Source organism: Pyrgilauda ruficollis, unplaced genomic scaffold, assembly GCF_017590135.1.
Source record: "Pyrgilauda ruficollis isolate IOZ18807 unplaced genomic scaffold, ASM1759013v1 scaffold133, whole genome shotgun sequence".
Taxonomy (NCBI): Eukaryota; Metazoa; Chordata; class Aves; order Passeriformes; family Passeridae; genus Pyrgilauda; species Pyrgilauda ruficollis.
The window spans coordinates 526,658-544,093 of NW_024511766.1; the positions used below are offsets into that span (position 1 = coordinate 526,658).

General features: G+C 54.3%; 2 protein-coding genes across 2 annotated transcripts in view; one reads left to right on the forward strand and one right to left on the reverse strand.

Moving 5' to 3' along the window:
* Positions 1–4,486, forward strand: part of MCF2 (MCF.2 cell line derived transforming sequence) — a 51,289-nt gene extending 46,803 nt beyond the window's left edge. The window contains exon 26 of the mRNA XM_041459263.1: positions 2,670–4,486. Coding sequence (XP_041315197.1) covers positions 2,670–2,710 — 41 coding nt within the window. The 3' untranslated portion in view covers positions 2,711–4,486. The remainder of the gene's footprint in view (positions 1–2,669) is intronic.
* A 712-nt stretch (positions 4,487–5,198) lies between these two features.
* Positions 5,199–16,386, reverse strand: F9 (coagulation factor IX). Its single transcript, XM_041459247.1, has 8 exons — positions 16,320–16,386; positions 14,470–14,633; positions 14,166–14,190; positions 12,256–12,369; positions 10,205–10,333; positions 8,002–8,240; positions 7,371–7,494; positions 5,199–5,804 (listed from the first exon to the last, which is right to left on the reverse strand). The coding sequence occupies exons 1-8, from the start codon at positions 16,384–16,386 to the stop codon at positions 5,257–5,259; spliced, it is 1,410 nt and encodes a 469-aa protein (XP_041315181.1). The 3' UTR covers positions 5,199–5,256.
* Between the last annotated feature and the right edge of the window lie 1,050 nt (positions 16,387–17,436).

The window sequence follows — 17,436 nt, forward strand, 5'->3', positions numbered from 1 at the left end:
TTTAAAAGCTGCTGAGTACAAACTGAGGGGAATTGCACGGGGTGGAACCAGAGCAAATGCCTCCTGTGAGTGCCACTCACTGCCCAGGGACTCCAGAGCCGTGTCCCAGGGTCTGAGAGCACTGGGGCTCTGTTTTCCCTGCCAAGGTAACCGTTCTCTTTGCTGTTTCTGATGGTGCCTGCAGTCCCAAGGCACGATCCTACCTTACACACACCCCAGGAAATACTGGGGATGGTGGATGCTGCTTCCTAGAGCTATTCCTGGAGCTTTTCAGCAGTGTGTCCTTACAGCCATAAGCAGCTTGCACTCTAGATTGATTTTCACGCAGTATTCTGCACTCAGCATTGCCTTTCCCCCGGGGCTGGTCCCTTTTCCCTGCCGGTGACTCTGGCTCCTTGCAGAGGGCCGGGCTGGCTCCTGGCTGCTGCCTCGGAAGATGGAGCTCTTGCTCCAGGATAGCAGAGGGAGACTTGGGCAGCCAGCTCTGGAGCCAGGCAGGGGCAGAGGGAGCCCTCGGGAGTGTGAGCTGCTCGTGCTGAGATGCTGGCTTGCATGTTGGCAGTGTGAGCTTGACCGACACCTTGTGGGGTCCCCGGCAGCTTGGAGACTGTTGGGGTCACTTCAGTGCTGGGGGAGAGGCAGGTCTGGCATTTTGTGGGGGCAGTGCTCAGCTCCAGGTTCCCCCAATTAAAACTGTGCCCAGTCACAGAATTTCATAGCAGAATTCATACAAATCTGGGGTTTGGGATTTTTTTCAGGGTGAAGCCTTTAGCTGAATAGAATAAATGGTTTCCTTACCTTCACTTTTCTCCTTACATTTATCCTGTGGCCCCCACAGGATGGCTGATACCTGCATGCCTACAAGCTGTTCCTCTCCCCTCCTGCTACTTATTCCAGTGTTGAGCCAATGCAGATCACAATGAGGTCACAGGGAGCTCTTAGCTGTCCATTTTAAGTTAGCAGAGGGGTATTTGGTGAATGCTTTCCTTCCCAGCCATTCCAGCTTTGCAAATCCACGGTCCTCTTGTAAATCTTGGCCTGGATATGAGCCATGAGGTTCTCTGGGAGGAAGGTGGCTGGCTTGGAGATCATTTTGAAAATGAATTTTCCTTCTGGTGTGCCTCTAGCTGTAAGTTCTGAGATTAGTCCTTGCTGCTTTCTTTCAGACAGATTTATTCTCTCTGCTGTGCAAGCCCATGCTGGATTTGTTTAATGTGCATGATGAAGGAACAGTTTTGTATTGCAGGTGGTAACACACAGAGCTCAAAATGAAAAATATTTGGAGAGAACCGTGCTCAGAAAGAGCAATACTGAGAATGTAACTACTGCTGAGGCTCACCCATGTGTTGGTAGTTTCAGCTGCCTTGCAGGTGGTCAGCATTGTCTGGTTAACTGGCTTGGCTTTTCCATTAACTAACACGGAGATGAAGGTTACCTCTTCATTTCAGGGAAGGCTGGGGCTCCAGCATTGCAATCCCAGCTCCCCTTTGCACTGGAGCAGGAGACAAAACATTTCTGCATGTCCCTGGGTGGCCAGTGTGGCAGGATCACACTGAGCAGCACTGGCAGCTCTGTGCCAGTGCAGAGAAGGGATCTCAGCTGCACTGCAGCACCCAGGGCAGGGCTGGGAACCAGATTCCTTCTGAACACTGTTCCTGCCCAAGCCATTCTGGTGATTTAAGGTGGGCACAGGCTCCTGTTCTACGTGCCAGACCCTCTCCTAGTTTATTTAACATCCTGCTTGCCAAATCCTCTCCTCCAAGCCTTGGGGGACCCCCTGTGCCCACTCTCCATGCCATGAAGCTGAGCAGAGGTTTCCCCCCGCTGGCAGTGCCTGAAGGACTGAGCTTGCATGTCCTGTGTCCCCTGGGCAGGGCACTGGGATTGTCCTGTGCCTGTTGGACAATCACTGGGATTGTCCTGTGCCTGTTGGACAATCACTGGGATTGTCCTGTGCCCCCTGGGCAGGGCACTGGGATTGTCCTGTGCCCCCTGGGCAGGGCACTGGGATTCTCCTGTGTCCCCTGGGCAGGGCACTGGGATTCTCCTGTGCCTGTTGGACAATCACTGGGACCCTCCTGTGCCCCCTGGCCCCTCTGGATGTGCCTGGCCAGGGTGTTGATGCTGTGGCTCGAGCTCTGGCAGGCTGCTGTAGCATGTTGGCTGAAAGGTGCCAGCTGTGCCCACGTCCTGGTTGCGGTGCCACCCGCAGCTGGCAGCTGCAGCACAGCTCTCTGCACTGCCCCTCACGCCCTGAATGCTGCAGCCACAGGCTTCTGTGTCCGTGCAGGGTCCCTTAGAGGCAATGCTGGTTTCTTTTTGGCCTTTGGAGCACAAGGAGGGTCTCTCCTGTCCCTGCAGGGCCAGCTCAGCTGTTCAGTAATGCCAGGAAACCATCTCCAGCCTGACAAAGTAAGGAGCCTAGAGCAGACATCAGCTGGCCTTGCTGGGATAATGAAGGGATAGATGATGGAAATGAGTCAAGCCCTGTGGTCCTGCCTTAGTCAAGGCTCTCACTGAAGCCAGTGGGAGTTCAGCTTTTAGGGAGAAATGCAGGAGTGCTTTTAATTTTTTTTTTCTGTTACACAAATGTTACATGATTACAGGGAACAATGTATTTCTTGGAATGAGATGCTTTAATATTAACATCATTCTCCATTACTTTATAGATGCTGCCCTGTGTAACACGAGAAAGTTCAGTTCCCCTTGAGTTAAGGGTGAACTAGTAGCATCCTATTTTCGATGCTCTGGAAGCTTTCAACTAAGTGTTACAGAGAATTAGCACAGTAGTTGGAGTTGTCCTGTACTATTCATCACATTCACAGACCTCCACAGCCTCATCTGCACTGAGTGGGACCGGGGTCCTAAGCAGCTTCTCATGCCCATAAAGGAAGCCATTCTCTGCTCTTTGTTTTTTTTCTCCTGTGGAAATTATGGTATTTTATTCATTTTTCCTGCTGTTTTTCCATGACATACATCATGTTTCATCAGAGAAGTACACTACAGTTTCCTGACACTTCGTTTAGATGCTTGAAATTTCCTCTACAGGTTGAAGTAGGTTTTGCCTACTTATTAGCTGACAACTGTTGAAGTTGCAAACAAGAGTTGAGTTTTGGTAAACCAAAAAGAAAAAAAAAAACCAAACCAAGAAGCTGTATGTCCTGCTTAATTGATTTTATGGGTGGATTTTTCTTAACTATCTGCTTCAGCTGTGTGAATGTAATGTTCTGTAAGAGCATCATCTGGCTGACTCCCACGTGAGGAAGCAATAACACTAAAGATCCTCTTTTTGCACTTAGGGTCTGACTCCAGCCCATTGCAGTCAGCCTCCCTGATTTCAGTGAGGTCTGGATCAGGTCAAACTGACACCTCAGGGTTGTCACCAATCACTTAGGGTCCCAAAGCATCCCAGGGCTGAAACCTGTATCTAGCAAGTGTTGAAGTTTACATTCATGTATGTACTTTTGGAACACGTGCCATAAATCCAAGCTAAATGTCCATGTTTGCACTAAGGATGTTCTTGTGATAAGACTTTTTCAGCATCTTTAACAGTAACGTACCTATTGAATTTTTGAGAAGGGAAAAAGAATGTTGAAGACTCATAGTTGAATTTTGTGTTTCTTTGTCTAGTTTTGCTTTTGTAGAACATAGGTAGGTGCAGGTGGTTTGAACTTTTAAGCAGATGTGTGCAAAGAGCTCCTGAGTGCGTGGAGAGCAGGGTTAGTGGTGTGCATGCAGTAGTGAGTTTGCTCTGGCCCAGCCAAATGAAATGTTTATACCAGGGACTAAACATCTATGACCTGACCTTTATTAGTGAGCCAGCCCTCAGACACAGCCCCGAGGTCAGGTAGAACATGCTGGGGCTGTTCTGTGCCCGTTTTTGTGTGGAGCAGCTGCTGGCTGGGGCTGCCAGGGCTGTTTCTGCAGGACTGGGCTGAGCCCTGTGCACCCCCAGAGCCAGGACCAGCAGCTCCAAGGCCCAGCTCACCCCAGTGTCCCTCTCTGGAGTCAGTGCAGAGCTGTCAAACCACTGGGGGCTCTTTTCCTCTCCTTTCAAATCCATCACAATGCACTAATGAGTGGGAAAGTCTTCAGTTGGGGCTCTTTATAGTGCTAACAATTCTTGTGGTAACAATACACTTTTTGAGGTACAACTGTAAATACTTGTCTGAAACATAGCACACATTGCATATTGAATGATTTTAATCTTTTTTGTCTTCCATAGTTTTAAATCTAAGCTTTTATTAATTTATGAGGGTGATGAGTTCTGCAGATCTGAATGTACAGTCTGAGGTTTTTAACATTTGAAACTTTGCACACATGGTATGTTCCCCTGAGTATGCTGTTGAACTAGGCTCTCCATGTATATGTATAAATTACAGTAGAGAATTTTCTCTGACTGCAAGTTTAAATGAACCATATTGTATATGTACCTGTAAAAAATGTGTTAAATCTATATTTAAAGATTAAAAACTTGTTAAATAAATCCATCTGAGAATGTGCAATTCTGTTCAAATACACATCTGCTATAATTCTAGGGCGGGAAAAAAGTGCTCACAGTGTTGGTTTTATTTAAATTCCCTGGAACATCTTACAACCTTCTTACATGCATTTTGATTCTAAGGTAAGCAGTAGCAGATGATCCAGTTAGTTTCTTGCTGGATGCAGTGGCAATGAAAGTGGCAGAGGCAGCTTGGCACTCATACTGAAGGCTGAACGAGCAGCTGCTGACACCCTGCCCTGGTTCAGGATGTCCCCAGTGTCCCCTGCCTCCATCCCAGCACAGCTCAGGGTGTCCCCAGCATCCCCTGCACATGACAACATCTGTTTGGGAGCACTGTGGGTGCACTGCTGTGCATGTTCACCTCCCTCCTGGGCTCCTGGGGTGCTGCTGGGGCACCAGTGCCTGCTGGGCTTCCCTTGCCCACACTGCTGTGTGCCAGCTGTGGACAGTGCTGGTGCCACACTGGCCTGGGACACGTGTGAGCCATTCCCCTGCTGATCCACCAACCCCTGCATTCAGGATTTGGGGACTTACACCACCACAGCAGCACCAGTGCATTCAAAAATGCAGCCGTGGGTCATTAGAGGGCTTTTTATTTCCTTATTACCACATTTCCATTGCATTCTCTCAACTTCTGCCTTCCAAGAGCAAAAGTGATTTCATCTAGGAACGTTTATTGAAATGCAGCGATCCCTCCAAGCCACGGGGACTGCCGTGGTCCCTCTCGGTGTGCCCAGTCCATCCTCCAGCGCTCAGGGGAGCCTCGTGGTTTGCTTGATCCACTTGACGTACTTGGAGACCCTGGTGTAGATGCCGTACTTGCCTGGCAGGGCACACTCCTCTCCCCAGCTGGTGATGCCCGTCAGGAACCAGGTGCCCTCGATCTCCGTGGTGTAGGGCCCCCCGCTGTCCCCCTCGCAGGTGTCCCTGCCCCCGGACGGGAAGCCCGCGCAGAACATGTTCTGCAGGATGGTGGTGGAGGTGCTCTTGAGGCAGGTGGGCCGGTCCACAAAGGGCACCTTGAGCACCTGCAGGGTGGTGGCCTTGCGGCCGCGGAAGAGCACCTTGCCCCAGCCGCTGACGGTGCCCACGCCCTGCTTCAGCAGCGCGTTGGTGAACTCACGGCTGCCCAGGCACACGGGGGTCACGTAGCTGTTGAAGGTGAGTGGCTGCTCCAGCTCCAGCAGGGCGATGTCGTTGTGGTACTCGTTGATGGAGGCGTTGTAGGTGGGGTGGGGCAGCAGCCTCACCACCTTGCGCAGCTGCTCGGTGTGGTCGTCGCTCCTCACGTCGTGCTCACCTGCAGAGAGCGAGGGCGCTGGGCTGGGAGCCCCGTGCCGGCACCAGGGACCGTGCCCCGGCGGTGCCAGCCCGGTGCCACTCCGGCCCAGCCCAGAGGCTGCCAAGGGCTGACCCTCGGGTGGCTCTGGGGCTGTGCTGGCCAGGCTGCTGGCTCCTCATCACAGGCAGCTGCAGGTTCCCTCCCGTCTCAGGCCCCTGGCACTACCCAGGTGTGAAGCATCGTCCACTCTGGCACCACAGATGCAGATGCTTTTGCCAGAGTTAGCAGCAAAGTGGCTGTTCTGGGGATTTAGCACCCTCAGAGAGAGAGGTAAGGGGATGTCACCCTTGCAGCAAAGGGGGCAGAACTCGCTGATGAAAAATCTTGGTCTAAAATAAATAATGTATTAGTGAAAAGAAACCTCACCTTCCCCTTTTTAAACCCCCAGAGCCACGGGGCAGGATGGGAGGGCAGCGATGCTGCTCACAGGTGCCCCAGCGCCCGCCCGAGGCTCAGCTGCTCACGGCAGCCTGTCCCCTGCCTCGGGTACAGGTGGGGAGAGGAGAAGGCAGCCTGCTCTGTTCCCTGCCTCGGGTACAGGTGAGCAGAGGGCAGGGCAGGGCAGCTCCGAGCCTCAGGTGGGGCAGGGGCCGCCCGTGGCCGCATCCCCGCAGGCTGAGCAGGATAAGGATGGCTTCTGCCGAGCGCTGTCCCGCAGCCCCCGGGGCGCTCGGGCCGTGCCGTGAGCGTTCTGCCGGCCCGGCCGGGGGTTCTGCTCCGCCCGTCCGGGGGTTCTGCCCGGCCCAGCCGGGGGTTCTGCCGGCCCGGCCGGGGGTTTTGCCGGCCCAGCCGGGGGTTTTACCGGCCCTGCCGGGGGTTCTGCCGGCCCGGCCGGGGGTTCTGCTCCGCCCGTCCGGGGGTTCTGCCCGGCCCAGCCGGGGGTTCTGCCGGCCCGGCCGGGGGTTCTGCCGGCCCGGCCGGGGGTTCTGCCGGCCCAGCCGGGGGTTTTGCCGGCCCGGCCGGGGGTTCTGCCCGGCCCAGCCGGGCTCTCGGAAGGCGCCGAGCAGCCCCAGCCGCACCCGCCCGAGGTGAGCGGGTCCCGCGGGGTTCGGCGGGCACAGGGAATGGCAGCTCCCTGCCAGGCTGTTTGTGCAGCCTAAAGGCAGGGCACACGTGCGGGAGACTTTCGGCTGGCTTTTCTTACGTTAGAGATGTAATGCTGGGAACCTAAAAATGTGATTCAGGGATGAAAGTGGAGAAGCAAAGAATATCGGGGAGGGGAATGCTTCTTCCAGCGGGCTTTAAAGGATGAGCCTGTGGCTCAGGCGGGCTCGCCCGTGGCCGGGCTGTGCTCACACTGCGGTCCAGCAGCCCCGTGCTGCGGAGCAGGGCACACCCGGCTCGCTGCTCCTGCCAGCTGTGGCACTCACGGGGATGATGAAGGGCTCTAAGCTCAGCTGGGCCCCCGCAGCAGCTCAGTCACAGCCCCGAGCAGCTCGAGTCCTGCTGCTGCTGTGGTCAGTGTCCTGTGCCCTGCCCGGTCACTGTGACCCCCGTGCCATCCCTCCCCTCCGCGGTGCTCACCTGCCACGGCCGTGAGGTTGTGGGTGTAGCCCGGCTTCAGGCAGTGAGCCGCCGTCACCAACCACTTCTCGTTGATGATGGATGCGCCGCAGAAGCCCAAGCCTTGGCTGTTCACCAGCAGAACCTGTGGGAGCAGGGGCAAATCACACTCAGGGGTTTGTGGAAGCCTGGACCAGTGGAAAGTGGCCCTGGTCACAGCAGGGGGTTGGAACTGGGTGATGTTTAAGGTTCCTTCCAAGCCAAACTGTTGGGTGACTCTATGATCTGCTGAAACTGATGGAGCCAAAAAATTAGTTGCATTGCTCCTTGCAAAACTCCCTTCCCTCAGCTTACTTTTGGCACATTCATGGACTACAGGGCAATCTGTTGCTGTAGCTCAACCCTTTGTGCCCCACCAGGTAAAGCTGCTGTGACTCTGACTTCTGGCTTTCTTTGCCAGAGGAGAGCCCCGTGCAGGCAAGTTTTGTTGCTCTGGCACAAAACCGTGTATGGAAAGAAGCTGTGCTCCTGTTAGGCGTGAGACTATTGCCAGTGTAACCTCAGAGACAGGCTTTGGATATTTAAAGGTAAGGTGATGTGTACTCAGGAGGGCCTGCTGGGGCTCCAGAAGGTGTGCAGAAGGAGCTGGTACCTGCCAGGGCACCTCTCCCTTCATGCTGTCCGAGCCGCCCACCACGCGCGTGCCCGTCCTGAGCACGGGGGTGATCCTCGTGGGGGCTGCCGTGCTGCTCTCCGTGCCATTGCCCTGCTCCTCCTCAGGGCCGTCCTCAGCGTCCTCACCCGTCGTGTTCCAGTGCTCAAAGGTGTTCATGGAGCGGGTCAGCTTCCTCTTGGCCTCGGGAGCCGTGATCCTCCCGCAGGGATATGGCACTGGGAGAGGAACAGTCACAGCTGTGGCTGCCTGGGTCACGGTGACAGCCACCAGAGGGGAGGCTAAGGGAAATCTGCCTCACCTCAGCACAGTTTGGGACCAGCTCAGGGCTCTGGGCTGAGCTTGTGCACCCTGGGCATGTGTGTCTGTGCCTCGCAGCCCCAGTGTGAGCCATATGGAAAACTAGCATCAATTGTTTCTGGGCTTTGGGAGTGACATCTGAGCAGCTTCAGCAGTGAAAAAAGCTGGTGATGAGCACCTGTGCCTGAAGGGCTGGGGCAGCTGTGCCTGCTCTTGGCAGGATGTGTGCTGCATACCTGGGAATCCTGTGCTGGCCATTTCCAGAGCAATAAACAGCCAGCTGGAGAGGGCAGGAAATAACAGCTGCCAATTGTACAGATAATCCTGCTTGGCACCAAGGTGAGGAAAACATTAATAAACTCTTCCTAGAGTTGTATTTTTTCCCTGTTAATGAAGAACTCATCTGTAGGCTCGTTTCAGATGAGCTCTTCCCATTCCTCTCCCACGCAGTGTGTGCTGAATTCCTGCTGGTGGTGGCAGTCAAAATAGTAAATAGCACCAGGCATTGTCTTTCATCTGAAAAGCTCTCAGAAGCACTGAGCAAACAAACATTAGTGTAAAATCAGATGTGAGTGTGGCCTACTGAGACTTCACCCTTTAGTTTTAAACAGCTCACTTTAGGGACAGGACTCAAATGAGTGTTGAGTGATGGAAAGTGGTACCTGCAGGCTTAGCCTATGAAGTGAAGGTTTCAGAGCCAACAAAACAAAGCTTCTGCAGGAAGGACAATCACCCAGCCTGAAAGATGATCTTCTTGCTAACTGCAGACCTTCCTGGCCCAGTGAAAGTGATACAGCAAGTTGGGCAACACAGCCTGAGCTCTTGCTGAGATCCTCTGCTCACAGGATTCCCAGCCTAGGATGCTTCCCAAACTGATTGCTGGCAGCCAGCACTTTCAGGAGGTCAGCGTTCCCTGCTGCAGCTGACAGAGCTGCCCTGTGTGTGAGCTTGGGTGTGCAAACCTGCTGCAGTCAGCTGTTAGAAATGTGATGGCATCAAATGTTAAACTGACTTCAGATGACCAACATTTATCTGCTCAGTCTCTTCTCTGCCAGAGGTGCTTCTGAGATGCTCATGCCCAGTTAATTGGCTGTGTTGTGGTGGCTGGGTCTGCACGTGTCAGTGTGGTTCTGGGTACTGCAGTGGTCTAGGGGAGCACAAGGACAACCTGCTGCTCTTTAGCCCTTTGTGAAGCTGCAGCCCCAAGCCCTGCACGTCCCTTCCACCCCACCCCACACAACAGCTAAGGCAGAGTCCAGCTCTCACTGAGGGTCTCTGCAGATGCACACTGCTGGGAGCACAGCACCAGCACAAAGCTCCACTTGCACCCACCCAGCCCAGGTTATAAGACACTGGGTCACGACCAGCCATGAAAGAGACCGACAGGAGGATTTTCAGTAAGCAAAATCTTCTTCTGTTCTGAAAAGTTCAGAGCATCCTCAGTGTAGAATTGGTAACTAACTGTTAGCTTGTTCTGGAAGAACACGGGAGTGAGCCCTGGCTGGGTGCTGGGGCAGCTGAACATCACCCTTCTGCCCTCAGAAAATTTCTGATCCATGTTCAGAACTGTGAGATGCTGGAGCCTGTCTGAGCAGCCATCAGAAAGCAGCATTTGCCTTTGAACATATTCCTGGACAAGAACCCTCCATCTCCACTCACCAGGCTACAAAAGGGATGTTTTAAAGGGAGATTGAACCCTTCCAGCCAGGCCCCACATCTCCCCTGGGGAAAGTGCAGGGTAGGGCTCTACCTTTGCTAAGCAGGAAAACCAGCAACGAGGTTTCCAACAGGATATTGCATCTATGAAATTCATGTAACTAAATCCAGGACAAGGCCTTGAAAACTTTAACCCAAATCTCTTAAAAGCAGTTTAAAAGTTAACCTGTAGGCTCGCAGGACTTTCCATCTTCAGCCAGTTTATAGCCAGGAGCACAGGAGCACACAACCTTCTGTGGGGGCTGGTGACTGCAGAAGTGCTTGCAGCCTCCGTTTTTAATAGCACAAGTGAAGTCTGAAAGAGATCAAAGGAAACTATGAGAGCTCTTTTGAAGCACAGCTGGTCAGAGGTTTGTTGAGACTCGGGGGTTTGGGCTCGGTAGCCCCCCGTGGCTGACCCAGGCTGTGGGAAACAGATGGTGTTTGCAAGGAGATGGGGAGGCAGGGCAATCCCATCCCTGCCATTCCTGCAGGAGCAGTGGGCACTTTTGGAGCAGGCAGGTTGAGGAGCTCATAGAGCCCCCAGAGCCCTGGCACAGCCTCCTGCCCCCAGCAGCTGCCTGAAATTTGGCAGCCTGACCCTACAGGGCTCCTGCAAATATTTGGTGAGAAGCCACGTGGTTTCCCCTCTGTTGTGGTGTTGGCAGGGGGAGAGCAGCCTGCATCAGGCTGGAGCAAGCCCTGCACCAGGCAGGGCTCTGTGCTGGGCTCTGGGCTTCAGGACAAGCCCGTGTCCCCCTGGTGCAGCCCTCAGCTGTCCCAGCCCTTCCTGCAGGGTGTGAGCAGGGACAGCCTGAGCAGAGAGAATTCCCATCACCTGCCTTCTCCCTGCCCAGCCCTCGCTCCTCTTGGAGGCAACACAAATCTGCAGAGCCCTTGCAATCCTCAGTGAGTTTTCAAATAGCTTCACAGCAGATTAACTCCACTCCTGCTTCCTCAAGGACACCTCCCTTCCTGTAGCCATTTCAATGCCATCATTTACTATTTTTACAGAGCTCTTCTTCACGCCTCACTTCCAGCTCTATTTTTGCTCCTCACTTCCCCAAGAAATCTGCAATAAGACTATTTAAATTTGATGCAACTTTGAAATGCTCTTTTTAACGTACACTCCTCTCTTGCCAGAGCAGAAATACAACTAGAAAGAGAATCTTTTATTAGTGCAGTGAGTCTAGCACATTATGCCAGTTGCACAGCCCCTGATTATATTATAAGAGCTGAATATCCCTCTTGCTTAAATTATCAGCTGTTTGGATTTCATCAACTCTTCAACCCATCAGGAAAATATTTGCCTTTTATTTGCCTCCAGAATCAAGGTTGCTGCTGATAATTATAATTATGAATTAAACAGAGTGCCATTGAGAGGAAGTCAGGGTAGTCCTGCCCTGCCCAGCACCTGCTGCTCAGGCTGGCATGAGAAAGGGGAGTGGGGGTTCCATGGGGGTCTGTGGGGGGCTCTGCTTTCAGCAGGAGAGCAGCTTGTCCCCGACTGAGCAGTCCCAGGAAGGCTCGTGCTTTTGGGACACAGAGGAAGCGCTCTGTGTCAACATTTGCCCTGGCAGCCACGGCTGAACAGGAGACCTTGAGCCTGACTGAGCCTCCACTGAGCCCAGCCTAAGAGCAGCGGCTCAGCAGAGGGGGAGCTGGGGCTGCTCCGGGGGCTGGGCAGGACCAGAGAGCCACTGCTGTCCCCAGGTGTGTCCCCCTGCCATCCCCTGTGCCATCTCCAGTGCCAGCAGGACCAGAGACAGCCACTGCTGTCCCCAGGTGTGTCCCCCTGCCATCCCCTGTGCCATCTCCAGTGCCAGCAGGACCAGAGACAGCCACTGCTGTCCCCAGGTGTGTCCCCCTGCCATCCCCTGTGCCATCTCCAGTGCCAGCAGGACCAGAGACAGCCACTGCTGTCCCCAGGTGTGTCCCCCTGCCATCCCCTGTGCCATCTCCAGTGCCAGCAGGACCAGAGACAGCCACTGCTGTCCCCAGGTGTGTCCCCCTGCCATCCCCTGTGCCATCTCCAGTGCCAGCAGGACCAGAGACAGCCACTGCTGTCCCCAGGTGTGTCCCCCTGCCATCCCCCCTGCCACCCCAGTGCCAGCAAGCTGAACTTGCACCTTCCTGGCTCCCGGCAGGGCACGGTGGGTGTCGCGCAGCCCCAGAGGGTGCCGCAGGTCCCGGGGCTCCAGCAGAGCAGCGGGGCCCAGGCGCAGCCCTGGCACGTACCGATCTCACAGTTCTTGCCCTCGTAGCCAGCTGGGCACCAGCACACGTAGGAATTGATTTGGTCCTTGCAAACGGCCCCGTTTTTGCAGGGGTTGGGGTTGCACTGGTCCCCATCTTGGAGAGAAGACAGCAGAGTTAGCAAACACGGGGCTCCCCCAGCCCAGCCCAGCCCAGCCAGACACGTACCAGCTCCCCTCTGGGATGGGGCAGCCAGGTCCTGGCAGCTGAGCGGGCAGCACTGGGGCAGCACTGGGGCAGCCAGGTCCTGGCAGCTGAGTGTGCAGCACTGGGGCAGCACTGGGGCAGCCAGGTCCTGGCAGCTGAGCGGGCAGCACTGGCAGCACGGCGGGCTCTGCTGGAGCTCTGTGCCCCCTGGTCAGCTCTGCTGCTCTCTGCACCCCCCTGTGCGTGGCCCTCCTGCCCCATCTCGGCAGCAGCTGATGGCTTGGCCGGGTTACAGGGGGTGAAGGTGTGCTGCTTGCAGAGGGCTCTGAGTACCCTGAGCTGGGCTCTTTGAACTCTCACTGCTCTCTGCAGCTTTGGGACTGGTGTGGAGACCTGTCTGTGTGTCAGGACTGAGAACCTTCCTGTTGCTCTTTCTTTCTCACTCCTGCTCTACTGTTACCTCTCTAGATTTTTCCTCATGTGCCAGGAGTTTTGTATTCACAGCTCTCCAGCTGAGAACCTGAGGCTTTAATGAAATCGCTCACTATTGCAAAACTGGTGACCACAGCTGTGGAGAAGCAAATCAGAGATGGAAATGATGGGGGATGCCCTTTGAAATGTTTGTGCCAGGGCAGGGAGGAAGGGCAGGGCCGTGCTGGGTCTGTGTCCTGCCAAGGCGTGCCAGCCCAGGGGCTTTCAGAAAGGGCTGGAATGCAAAATGCAAACAGGAACAAAGTGGTTTGGGCTTGTCTGAGTCCTGGCAGGAGCTTTGCAGGCTGGGTGAGGACTGCAGCTCTGCTGAGGGCTGGGGGCCGTGCAGGGCGAGCTCCTGGGGCTGCACCTCGGGGACAGCAGAGCAGGCACCCGGGTGACAGGAAAAGGTGGCATTCCTTATTTTTGATCAGCCAGTTTGTTACAGTGGCAGGGAAACAAATGCAGTGCTGAGTTTCGTCAGTTGTTTTTTTTCAGAGGACAGTCCTACAATGCAAATGTAATGTTTTTATCTTATAGTCTGGACTGAGTAATCTGAATTATTTAAGGCTTTTTAGTGAGATGTTCTGGGCACTCTGCCAATCTACCAAACAGTTCATTTATTGAAATGTCCTCAAAATTAGTTTCAGATGGTGTAGTGGGCATTGAAATCTTTTTGTTAAGGGACCAAGGAGTGGTTGGGGATGGAGGCTGAAAAGGAAGAAGTAGATGTGGAAGGAAAACAGTGAAGTCAGGGTGTGAATTGCAAACAGCTGTTTGCTGTGATCATGTTGAGTCTCCACTTTAATATGGCATTTCTAGGGATTCACGCTGTGCCTTCACAGGGCTGTGCCTTATCTGGAGATCTCTGCTTGAGAACAGAGCATTTGCTGTTTGCTGGAGGGGTGTTAATTATTGCTGTGGTATTTTACTCTGTGGCACAGCTGAGTCTGAAGCCCAGAGTGTGACCTGGGCTCAGTGAGATCCAGCAGTCTGCCTCAACTCGTTTTGTTCCGTGAGGTTTTTGAAATTTGTTCAGGAAAACCCTGCTTGAACAAATAAAATGCTAATACATCCTTTTTTTTTTTGGCTTGCCATTCTATGCCAAAAGGACAGACCCAGGCTGGGCACTGCAGGACTGGGAGTGCAAGGCTCTGAGTGGCTCTGCCCTTACAGTTCCTGCATGCTGGAATGCATTTTTTACAGTAGCAGCAGGTCTTTACGCACTGAGAGAGGAAAATGAAGCCTTAGAACACGAAGAAAGCAGCTCTTACCAACGTATGTTTGCCAAAACTGCATCTGCAAAGGGAAAAGAGAAAAAGTTTCCTTTGTTTTCTAATTGCTGGCTGGTGTCTGACTGAAGACGGCTCCAGAGCTGCAGGGAAAGACTTGCAGGGAAATCACCACCTCCAAAATCCCGGTGGCGACTGACAGAGCCTCAAAGCAGCTCCTAGCCCGGCTGATGGAGCAGAAAGGAGAGCCAGCCGTGCCAGAGGCTGCCTGGGCCCTGCAGGTTTCTCCTGGCTCTTCCCTCCTCCTGCCCCCGCTGGGTGGAACGGGCTGCCCCTGTGCACCCACCGTTTTCTCCTCGTTTTCAAACACTTCCCGGGCCTCCTCGTAGCTGCACTTCTCCTCCATGCACTCCCTCTCCAGGTTGCCCGGGATCACCTCCTCCAGCCGGTTGGAGTTGGCTCGCCGAGCCCTCTGCAGCACCGAGCTGGCCTCTCTGCTGCCCAGGAACACTGCAACGGAGCGGGGATAATGGGGTGGGATGGTGGGATGGGATAATGGGGTGCGATAATGGGGTGGGATGATGGGATAATGGGATAATGGGATGGGATGGGTGGGATGGGATAATGGGATGGGCTGGGATGGGATGGGATGGGATGGGATGGGATAAGATGGGATAGGATGGGATGGGATGGGCTGGGCTGGCAGGGCTGTGCTCTCCCAGCAAACAAGCCCTGTCAGGTGTGCACCCCACTGCCCATGGCAGAGGCAGCTCAGGGCTGTCCCTGTGCACTGAGCTGTGTCTATGGCCCCACCTCAGCCCAGCCCCGAGGGTCACATCTGCAGAGCCAAACCTCAGAACAGCCAACAGAAATGAGATGGCAAGAGGGGGATTGGGAGAAGTTTGGTGCTTGAGTTCCCCTAAAGCAGATGGAGTGAGAATCTCCCATCACAGCTGCCCAGACTGGAATAAGCTGTTTGAGAGGGAGAAGAATGGGCTTCTCCATGCTGCTGCTGCTTGGTGAGGTCTGGTTTGGCCACAGAAATTGTCCTGCCCTGTGTGGCTGTGAAAGGCCACTTGTCCCTGCAGAGCTGGCCCTTGGGGGCAAGGGGCCCTTTCCTCCTCTCCCTGCTCCTCATCCTTGGCACAGCCTGGGTCCCAGCACCTCCTGCAGGCAGCAGGGGTGACACGAGCCTTCCTCACCCCTGGGCCTCCTCCTCAGCGGGCTGTTTGTCTCCACCTTCCTCAGGGTCCCACCTGCTGCTGTGAGAAGCAAAACTGGATTGGGACTGAAGGCTGCAGGGTGACAGGAATGGCACTCTGGGGGCTGGAAACCATCCTCACCCTGGGAATACACCCACACACCTTTCAGCAGCTCCTGAACCACAGCCTGAGAGAGTGACCCAGCCTCCAGGCAGGTGCTGGCAGGGCACACCTGTCCTGGCCACTGGATTTTATAGGGGGCACACCTGGGTGGGTGGTGGCAAAAATATGAGCTTCTGCTCATTTTCATTGCTGAGCATTTTGGAAAGAGCCTTTTTTAAAACCTGTTTCCAGCAATGTTTTAATGAAAGAAGAAAGGGCAGCTTGCAGGAAACAGGAGCTCACCCTGGGTGTGAAGCAGCCTCTGCTGGAGCTGTTGGTGCTGCAGATAAATCAACAGCCTGCATTACTGTGTGTGATTGCCCACATCCATCACCTGCTCTCTCTTGTCTCCAGCTTTGGCTGCATCCTGCAGTCTTTGTTAAAGCCACGCTGGGCTTGCCTTTGACAATCCTGGCAGTGGCAAATCCAGTGAGTGTTTTATGGATGTGAGCACTTGTTTGCTCTCCAGGACAAAGTGATGGCACACAAAGAGCTGTGCCTGTCACTCCACCAGCAGCGCTGCCCCTTGCCCCCTCTGTGTGTGCTTCTAAAATGGCTGAATCCAGCTCTGGAAGCTTAAAGATGCAAAAAACCCAAGGAAAAATCCATTCTGAAAATTAATCCCTGTGACACGCGCTGTATAAAATCAGCATAAAAGCTATTATTTCCTTCCCCCAGCAAAGAGCAGAGCTTTGCAGAGGAGCTGTGAAATGCAGCGGTGCCTTGGGCTGCTCTCTCGCAATCCTGCTGTCACCCACCAAGTGACAAACTGTCCCTCTGCCAGTGTCTGTGCCCAAAAGCGAAGGCTTTGCTGGCTTTTAGATGCACTCACCTGTGTTTGCAGCAGCAAGACAAGCTCCCAGAAGACACATGGAGAGCAGGAGGGGGACCTTGGCCATCTTGTCCCCGGCCAGCCTCCCCCGACAGCGCGCGGGCCCCACGCTCGCTCGGGGGTTCAAAGTGCAAGGGCTTGTTTGCTGCAGCCCTGGGTTTAAGGTCCCAGGTGCTGCAGTGCCCAGCAGAGGCAGCTGGGTGCAGGGGATGCCAGCTGTGTGTGAAAATGCAGGGCAGTTCTGTGGCCAAACCAGACCTCGGCAAGCAGCAGCAGAAAAGCCCAGCTTATTCCAGTCTGCACTGGGATGGGAGATTCTCACAGCACCTGCTTTGGGGGATCCCAACATCCAACTGCAGCACTGCCAACCCCCCTCTTGCACTGGGGGTGCTCACAGCCTGACAGGGAGAGGGAGAGGGACAGGACAGGGAGAGGGAGATGGACAGGGAGAGGGACAGGACAGGACAGGGAGAGGGAAAGGGAGAGGGACAGGGACAGGACAGGGAGAGGACAGGGACAGGGAGAGGAGAGGGACAGGACAGGGAGAGGGACAGGACAGGGACAGGGAGAGGGACAGGGACAGGACAGGGACAGGACAGGGACAGGGACAGGACAGGGACGGGACAGGGACAGGGACAGGGGTGTGCCCTGCTGGACGTGCTGGTGTCTCCCAGGCTGCAGCTCTGAGGCCACAGCTTCTCCTCCAGCTTGTGACCCATAAATTCCGTGCTCTCAGGCTGGAAAATGAGGAACATTCCTGTGTGAGGCACAATTTATGGCTCGTGGTGCTTGGGGTTGCCTCTGTGTGCAGCACACACCCAGCAGGTGAAGAGGAGATGCTGAACAGCCTCATGAGATTCCTCTTGTCTAGGTGGAAAAAATCCTTTATCTTCCTTTCCTTGAGCAAACAAAAAGTCCTGAAACCTATAATTCATCTTGCTTCTTCTTGCTCCATTTGAAATGATCTGTATTCATCACTGACAGTAGCTTTTGTTATCAAATTTCTGTGGTTGATAAATGAGCTAGGATGAGGTAATGTGCTGTTGATGTAAATTGAATGCAAAGTGAAGAAGGTAATGATCGCCCCTCATTTTCTGTGCATAAGGAAATGCAAATG

Coding starts and splice junctions, on each gene's coding strand:
- F9 (XM_041459247.1), bottom strand. CDS start 16,386: ATGGCCAAGGTCCCCCTCCTGCTCTCCATGTGTCTTCTGGGAGCTTGT. Junction 8,241..10,204: donor AAAGTCCTGCGAGCCTACAG/GTTAACTTTTAA, acceptor TTCCTCTCCCAG/TGCCATATCCCTGCGGGAGG. Junction 7,495..8,001: donor AGGGAGAGGTGCCCTGGCAG/GTACCAGCTCCT, acceptor CTGCTCCCACAG/GTTCTGCTGGTGAACAGCCA.